The sequence below is a fragment of the Penaeus monodon genome, chromosome 4 (assembly GCF_015228065.2).
Source record: "Penaeus monodon isolate SGIC_2016 chromosome 4, NSTDA_Pmon_1, whole genome shotgun sequence".
Taxonomy (NCBI): domain Eukaryota; kingdom Metazoa; phylum Arthropoda; class Malacostraca; order Decapoda; family Penaeidae; genus Penaeus; species Penaeus monodon.
Genome location: NC_051389.1, coordinates 5165309 through 5175285, shown reverse-complemented (window position 1 = coordinate 5175285; position 9977 = coordinate 5165309). Strand labels below are relative to the sequence as shown.

The 9977-nt window shown below is 30.6% G+C and overlaps 2 protein-coding genes across 2 annotated transcripts in view; one reads left to right on the top strand and one right to left on the bottom strand.

The window, feature by feature from the left end:
- Positions 1-1722: 1722 nt before the first annotated feature.
- On the top strand, positions 1723-3395 carry LOC119569114 (ADP-ribosylation factor-like protein 5B; the record flags this gene model as incomplete). The annotated part of the gene is given in 2 exon segments (XM_037917424.1): positions 1723-1794; positions 2024-3395. Coding segments are annotated over 2 exon segments (121 nt in total), but the record flags the coding sequence as incomplete, so codon positions are not given.
- Positions 3396-7604: 4209 nt separating this feature from the next.
- The window catches only part of LOC119569094, a 5380-nt gene continuing 3007 nt past the window's right edge, over positions 7605-9977 (bottom strand). The window contains exon 5 of the mRNA XM_037917413.1: positions 7605-9977. This exon is cut by the window's right edge and continues 126 nt beyond it. The gene's annotated coding sequence lies outside the window, so the exon portion shown is untranslated.

The following is a 9977-nucleotide window of genomic DNA, read 5'->3' as shown; positions in this document are numbered from 1 at the left end:
CTTTCGAGAACGGACACAATGGGCAGTATGGCCTTATCTTTTTTATATAACCTGAGTGCAAGGTCGTGCACTCTCCCCCTTGCTCTTCACCTCCCCCCAAAGGCAGGAATGTTCTTTGATTGCCTAAATGATTTTATTTATTGAATTATCATATTCGTATGGATTTTGTATCAGATATTTTTATTTATCTGATACTGAGAAACTAAACAAGGTACTTCAGAGAAGTTTTTATCTAGTGTTATGACACTGATTTGTGTTTATCAGAAATCACTTACGTAACATAGATTGGCACGAAAATGAAAGTAAGTATATTTAATAGACAGAATATTGTATTAGAAGATATTAACAATTCTGAATAGCAATCTAAGTACCTGGGAATATCAGGAGCAGCATTCTCTCCAATTAAGTAGGATGGTAAATAAACTTTGAAGCCTTACATAGCACCTTGGGCAGGCGAGTGTACCAGCAGGAATTGTAAACACCTTGTTATTCACACACACACACACACACACACACACACACACACACACACACACACACACACACACACACACACACACACACACACACACACACACACACACACACACAAACACACCACACGAACAACACACACACACACAACACACACACACACACACACACACCACACACACACACACACACACACACACACACACACACACACACACACACGAACATGGGCATGCACGCATATAAGTTGTTTTTCATGTAAACTTTATGGCATATGACAAAGAATATCGTATCTATATCCTATCTATTTATTTTCAGAACATAAAATTGTGATGGTTGGCCTTGACAATGCTGGCAAAACAACCATCTTGTACCAGCTGCTGATGAACGAGGTTGTCCACACTTCGCCCACTATTGGCAGCAATGTGGAAGAGGTCGTCTGGAAGAACCTGCACTTTATCATGTGGGATCTTGGAGGACAGGAATCTCTACGGTCAGCGTGGAACACATATTACACTAATACAGAGGTAGGCTGTATGTTCATCTGGTGTCCCATGGGTGAGAGTGCTTGTTTGAAGGGATGTGTGTTTGCTCACTAGTGATGCTTGTTCTGCTGGAAAATATCTGTCTCATCCCTTTGAGTAAGTGAAGTGGTTAAACTTTAAAAGTTTGCTGTTTGTTTCTTTCTTTATGGTCTAATGTTGTTTTTTCAGCTACATTTTTGGAGATTAGATTCTGTTATCATTACCAAAATTACAGTGAAATTGTGTAACTGCTTGCTTAACATCAGCAGTATAGATATAATAGTGATTATTATAGTAATTATTCATATCATGGAGCATATTCAGCCAAGATAAGGAGTTTCATGTTCTTCACAGGAATCAGCACTTTTTGAAAGAATGTAAATGGGATTTCTTGTTAGAGAATATTCTTCTTTCATGTTGTTACTTATCATGATTTTGTTGTGATGGTTTTTATTTTCTTTTTTTTGGCCTCTTCTTATGTATATCTGTACTTATGTAAATCTCTAGTAAACATAATAAATACACTTTCCTTTTCTTTGTCATGTATTATACTCATAAGGATAATGACCTTTTCAGTTTGTCATCTTGGTGATAGACTCAAAACCAGACCTAACAGCTAAGACAGACGAAAGATGTTGTACATGAGGAATTGTCACGACAGTAACTTTATACGCAAATAATAAACGAAAATTCAGATGAGAAGTTCGAGAGTTGCACAGGTTACGTTATTAAATCTGACTTCTATAAAGAAACATAAGTGGCAGATTCAAGGATGTTGTGCATTAACAGGAGAAGGGTAAGATTTTGAGTTGATTCTGCTCTTTTTTTTCTCTCTCCCTAATGTTACCTTGTTAAAAGTAGTCCAGTAAGGTTATATTATAACCAACTTTTTGCAGGTTTGGTCGATAATGAATGCAATATCATTTAAATAGCTTAGATAGCATCTCTTTTATTGTGAAGTAGATACATTTTTTCCTGGTTCAGTTTTTAATATTCTATCTAATATCTTTTTTATTTCCTTTCAGCCTTTATCAGGGACTGGAGTGGATCGGAAGCACTTTAAAAAGCAAGTGACGAAACCATAAGCCAATAGTTACTATCTCAAAACTGTGATCGTCCTGAAGGGTGTATGTGTATGCGTGTGCGTATTTGCAGGTTGCAAAGACAGAAAAGTCCTTCCTGTGAACTTCATGTTAGTGTTGTAACTATGTAAAATAAACATCTTTTAAGAAATTACATGGCCAGATGTAACTGGAGCAAGATTATCAATTCATTATAATATTCTTTTTTTCTTTTGAAACTTGGAAAACCTTTCTGCCCGGTCAGATGTATATATACATATGATGCAGTGTACAGTGGGAATGTGTCAGACAGTGCTTATACTTTGGTGGTCATGATGATACTTTGCTAAGTGCGGTTCCTTGAACACAAGGCAGAAAGAAGCATTTCTTCCACAAGTAAAACCCCAAATGCACGGCTTGGAATATTGGGGCAGTGCAGGAATGCTTAGATTGTCTTAGGTGTGTTTATATCGTCTGTCGAGAGAGAGAGAAAATGGAACGATTTAGTGTTATTTGTCAAGAAGGAAATCACTGTGGTATGAAGAAATCATTTCATTTTCTATACAGTGTGCCATTTCAAGATTCAAATTTTCATGGTAACTCATAGTATATCAATGACAGTTATAAGTAATCTCTAGTGATATCTGTCGGTTGGAAGTTTTACTTTGTTAAGAGACTATGGTTGCTGCCGTTTTTTCTACCAGTTTTTAATGGAAATATCAAAGTAATGTGCAACTAGAGTGTGAAATGATGACTTTGTAATATACATATTTTGAGTTGTACTATACGTAGTTTGAGTGTGTGAATGTCGATTTCTCAGAGTGAAAGTTTCTTATTATGTTATTTATTATTGTTTTCATTTGATTATCTCCCCCTTCCCTCCAGAAAAGAAAAATGAGAAAAAAAAAGTTTCATTTTATTTTTATATAGAGATGAAAAACTTGTATTAGCTTTATTTGACATAATTATAATTGATAAAACATGGAACTAGTTTTACATTATCCAACAGCATCTTCCTTTATTATTTCAAGGAGTTTCAGGAACAGATCTTTTCCTTGCATTTTTTTTTTTTCCCCCTTTTTCCCTTTTTTTCCCCGGTCATTTTTTTGACATGGATATTTTTCTTTCTTTGGACAAGAGTGCTTAAGGTTTAGTTTCTCAGAGTTAATGTGTACAAAAAGGATGTACATAATTCCTAGTATTCATTCTGTTGACTGATGGAAGGTAAGCAGAAAAAAAAAGACATTAGACTTTATAATTCTTGTTATCCAAAGAAAAGCTGTTATTTCTCGGTAAAACAAGCAAAAAAAAAAAAAAAAAAAAAAGAAAAAAAAAACTGAAGTGAGAAGCCTTGGTCTTGGGCAATACTTTCTTTTCTATTGTTTCTCATGAGATTTAGATTATTTGATAGTCATTGCATATTATAAATCTAATATTGTATTGATTCTAAGTTGTTGAAAAATGAATTCTAAGGGTCCTATGAAATGAATTAATATTAAATTTAAGAAAAATGTGTATGTAGTCACTTCATATCTATAGATGCATACACACACATATACATAAACATTGGCTATTCATCCACATAAAGCTCACATAGACATACACATATATATCTATATTATACATATCATATACATATGCCCATACACATACATAGACACAAAAGCTTCATGTCTAACATATATATTTACATTGTTTACTGTCATATTCTTCTATATCAAGCTCTTCAATTTTCATCTATTGACATATGGCTTTAGCTATATAAAGAGTTAAGTTATGGCAAACAAAGAAATTTCATATGATTGCACTCAGTCATAAGAAATTATGAATAAAATTTGAAATAAACAAAAATTTCACTGATTACATTATGGAGGTAAATTTAGGGATGTCTCAGACCAAGAATTAGGTGGGATTGGCATCTGTACATCTAGTCAGATGATGATGATTTTTGTGATTCATTATGGTGATTTTGTTTATTATCATTATTGTGATAATGATTATTACTATTGCTTTTGTCAATATGGTTACTCTTATTATTATTATTATTATTATTATTATTATTATTATTTTCCATCATTATTACTGTCAGCACCCTTGATTGTGTGAGCTCCTTTTTTTAAATTTTTACTTGTCATTTATTTACCTTTATATTAATTTATTTTTTCATTAGTTTTGGTGATGGAAATCTTCAGGCATTGTAGAGCCTTTAAAGTAACATTGTATATATGTGTGTGTATGTGTGCATATGTATGTGCACATGTATGTATAATTTTTGTGTCAGTGCATGGGTGTATGTAACAGATCCTATTTACCTATGATTTTTGTCGTACATAAATCTAAAGAAACAGTCATTCATTGGATGAAGGCATTTTGACATAGACTTCTTTATAGATAGGACATGACATCATCTGAGAATTTAGTATAAAGACTGTCTCAGTTGTTAAGAAGTATAGTCATGGAGTGCCTAGTTTTGCTTGCAACAAATGTAAACACTCTCACATAAAGAGGGACTTAAACAGGGCTTAATCCCACCTTTAAAGATGGGTTAGGTATTTATTTGTATTTGCATCTTAGTAAATTTCCATTTTTAAGCTGGATGAATGTAACACAATTGATGAGTTGAAGGAAATATATATATATATATATATATATATATATATATATATATATATAATATATATTATAGCATTATATATTATATATATATATAATTATATATATATATATATATATATTAATATTAAGTATATTATAATGTATATAGTATATATATATATATGTATATATATATATATAGTATATATATTATATTTAATAATATATTATATATATGTAAAATTATATATGTATATATTTATGTATATTATATATATATATATTATATATATATATATATATATATATATATATATATATAAATATATATATATAATATATATTATATATTAATATATATATATAATATATATTATATATATATATATATATATATATAATGATATATATATATATAATATATGATATTATATAATAATTATATATATATATATAATATATATATATATATATATATATATATATATATATATCCCCCCCTCCCAAATGAAATGGGTGATTATAAGTTAAAAAGGTAACAGGTAAATTTTTAAAATAGTCTAAAAGAATAGAAAATAAATTATGGAAAAACAAGAGATTATGAATAACAAGGTAGAAGACTTGACAATAAGAAATTTGAGGAATATATGATTTGCATATGTAATCATTCAAAGATTTGCTAGATTTACAAACTGGACATGCAACATTATTCATAATTCTATTTAAGTCACAATTTTTTTTATAAAATTCTTGCCTGTGTAACAGAAAAACTAACAAATTTCTGCCACTTGGAAACAACTACTTGTTATCTGGATTTTACTTAGTGTCAGCAGATATTAATAGAACTTTTAGAACTGATAAAAGTGTTTGTTAACAATTATTCCTCTTGACAAATATCTTTCCTTACACTTATTTGTTTCATCTCTTCCCTTCTGTCTGGCATATGGGTTCTGGCTCGTTTCCTCAGTTCTTAAAGTTCATACGCATTGTCAAAGATTTTCTTGAGGGATATTTGCTTTGTATTTTCCAATTGTTTGGTTGGTATGTTCTATTTCCTTTAATCTTGTTATTGTTGTCATCAACAGTAACAATACAATATAAGGTTATTGTATTGTATTTCACATACACCAATGTTTTCAGCATGGAAATTTGTATTTTTTTCAGGATAAAGTGAAGTTAAAAGTCTTTTGCCATATCAATATCTACTATATCAATATCTGTGCATTTGTTATTTGGCAAGATAGGCAACTATAATCTCCAAGCAATACGAAAGTGTAATTCAAGGTGTCCATTATTTATAAAATTGTATTAAGGTACACAGCTTTGCAAAAAAAAAAAAAAGAAAAAAAAAAAAAAAAGTCATTACCTAACAGAAATGAAGACATGATCATTTTTTTTAAATCTGAAATAGAGTTTCCTACCATAAACTCATTACTATGTCAAGGTGACATCAGCAAGTGAATGACTTGTTATATTTTTATGTATAAATGATATCTCTCCGGTATTTCAGACTTTTGTACGCATCCCTGATCTTTTCATCTTCATGTTATTATTATTATTATTTACATTTACTGATCCTTTTTTTTTTTTTTGGTAGTGAAAGTGGCTATCCTCTTATATCAACCCACTTTTGTACAAAGACACAGACCTTCTCTCATATTTCCCCTCACTCCTGTATGTTCTCTTGTGAAGAAAGTTCCGGAAGCTTGATGAATTACCAATAACCTTTTGATGTCATACGACTCCATCCACAAAACGGGTATTGGTATGATATTATGATTATTATTTATTGTTGTTATTATTATTATTATTATTATTATTATTATTGTTGTTATTATCATTACTAAGATTGTTTTATTATTATTATTATAATTATTATTATTTTTATTATTATTATTATTATCAGTATTAATATAATTTATTATTTATTTACTTTTTTTTTTTTTCTTCTTTTTCTTTTCACGACTACTATTATTGATCTTTATGTTAGGCTTTAGTGATCAAAGCAACTGGAAGTCTTTTTGACATTACTTAGCCTATTTTGTTTTCCAGTTTTTTTTCTTTTTTTCGTCGGCCAAAGTTATCTTGAAGCGTTTGTCTAGTCTATATGTTGCCAAGATTTCTTGCACCAACATTTGTTTTTGCATTTCATTATTATTATTATTATTATTTTATATATTTTTATTATTATTAATAATTTATTTTTATTATTATTATTATTATTATTATTATTATTATTATTATTAATGTCATTATGACTTGTGTTATTTTTGTTAATGTTATTATTCTCATCATCAGTTATCATCATCATCTTCACAATATATGAATATTGAGTGATTGTGACTAAGGATACCCTTTTGATCAATTATCTTTTCTAAATTTGTTTATATAACATAAATATACATATGCTTATGAAGATGAAATTTAATATTTACTATGTTTTTTGAAAAATATTATTGTGATTTTTTTTTTTTTTTTTTTCTTCACTTGTTGAACTGTTTATGTATACATTTATAATAATAATAATTAATATTATTAATATTACTGTTATTATTATTATTATCAGTATTATTAGTATCACGATTATAATTAAACGGTATAATTATGACTACTATTATTTTATTTACTTATTTATTTAATTTATTTTTTAATCTGCAAAAGACGATCCTGAAGGGTGAACCAATTTTTCTCTCGTCATAATGTATAGATATCATAAGGATCTCCAGCTTATTTGTTAAAACATTTGACTAGAAAATGAGCAGTCATAACAGACAAGGTGTGTGCGTGTAAGTGTACTATATCGTAGTGTATGTCTGGCATACTTTGGTGGGTTACGTGAGAAGGGTCTTGCCTGACAATCGGACATATTGTCTGCATTTTTTAATGTCAAGTGTATCATGTTTCTTAAATGTATATAGGAAAAGAGATGTTTATTTTAAATAAAAATGCATTTTAAAAGTGCGTTGTTTTTATTAGTACCAGCTAAATGTTTATTTCCTTATTCCATTGTTATGAATATTTTTTGAGATTGGGGACTGAAATAAGATTTATATTTAACACTGAAAAATTGAAGGCAGTTTTTCATACACACACACACACACACACACACACACACACACACACACACACACACACACACACACACACACACACACACACACACACACACACACACACACACACACATTTTTGTAATAAATACTTGTAAAACACTCAAATATATATAGAAGCTGATATATATCAAAGTCAGATTGTTGAGTGACAATGTTAGGTACATATTTTACTAAGCAATCTTATCTTAGCCAACAAGCATTTATTTATACACATTAATAAGAGGAAGATGGGAATAACTGACACAAAGCCATAAAAATGGCCTGGCATTATGCATATTAATATATTATATATATATATATATATATATATATATATATATATATATATATATATTATATTAAATTTCATAACGTACAACATAATAGTTATTTTACAACTAATGACTATGTTTATAATCTACATGACTAATCCTGCTGATAACACAAGAAAATAAATATAACTTAACTAATCACGAGACACAAACAAGAATATACTCTTCATGTCCATGAGATTATAGAAAGTATAAAACATGAAGTAAGTTCAGTGCAGCTGAATTAGTTCATAGTTCAGGTAAAAATGACATCATACAAATTGGTATACATGTTACCTGTAATCAACACCGTTGTTGTCTTATCTGTGTTAATGTTATTATTATCATCAGAGAGAAGTTTACGCTTAAGTACAGGTTGCTCTTTGTACTAGTATCACTGTAGGTATTGCTTCAAGAACTACTGTTTCCCCCTACTCCCTTGCTGAGGCTCAAGGAGGGATCACTCCTGCCTTGGACCTCTGCCCTCGCCTTAACTAATGGTTATTTCCTCTCTCTCTTTCCTTCTATGTCTCTTCTTCATCCCCTTCTCCTATCCACTTATTCTAATTGTTAACTCATTTTTAACCTTTTCGTTACAATACTCTTATCAAAATGCTCCTCTACTTCTGTTCAACCTCTAACTTTACCCTAATCAATTCATTCCTAACCCTTTTTGCTACTCTACTCTGGCATAGACCTTTGACGTGTTTTAATTATTAACCATTAAGAATACCATTATTACGAACTTTGTTAATTTGCTTGAGGTTTCATTTAAGGCAGATTCTGCTTTAGACGTTTGTGGTTAATCACTATTTCTGGCAAAATTAATAATCTGTCTCCTCTTCGTTTCACTACTGGTATTATTTTGTTCTGGTATACTTGTGGTTTATAACTTTGATCGTTGAGGGTATTCCCATGTTATAGTATCAATATAGGTAATCGGTTATTCTGGCATTAATGTATGTATTCAACTATTCTGGCATCACGGTCGGTATATTTTGTTCTGGTATGATCATGGATACCCACTTGTTATTCCGCAACTATAGCATATTGCCCTGGCACCACTGTGGGCCTTCTGTTATACTTTAGGAAATTCCCTTGTTTTGGCACTTCTTCTGCCATCTTTGTATATATTTTGTTGATGCAGTCCTGTAGTTAGCCACTTGTAATGACATCCATACAAATTTGGTATACCAGTTACCTATAATCAACACAGTTATTGTCTTAACTGTGTTCATAAAATGATAGCGAGAGGTTTGCTCTTGCATCATTACAGGTCTGGCATATCTGCGGCTATTTCTAATTCTAGCATATCCACTATCCACTTCTCTAATCCACGTGTAGTGTTTTGTTCAGTGTTTATCATTATTTTCTGTTTTGTGCCACTGTTGTGAGTATACATTTTTTTTTTATAAGTGTTGCTATTATCTTCCTATGACATTACCGTACGTCTGTTATTGTTACATCATTGAAGAGTATCTTTTTGTTTTGACAATCCAAGAAGTCTCCCTTTGTTTTAGGTGTCATTAGTGTATAACTATGATATCACTGAGCTTACGCCCTTATTTCGTCACTGTTGCGGACATCCTTCTAAAGTATTTTAGTATCCATGGGCATATTCCTGCACCATTGCAAGCACCTTCATGTTCTTGTGTGTCTGTGCATCATTTTGGATATCTTACTCTTTCACCTTTTGGGGCATGATTTTAGTACGAATTGACATTTATTTGACTATCCTCATAATCTAGGATCCTCACGGGCATCCCTTGTTCTGGCATCAGTGATTGTCTCTTGACGGCACCATGGCAAATATATTCTGACATTGGCAGCATATAATTTTATATCACCGCGCGTACGCTTTTGTTCTGGCCTCATTGACAGTAGCCCTTCGTTCTGGCATCACTGTATCCCTCCTCTTGT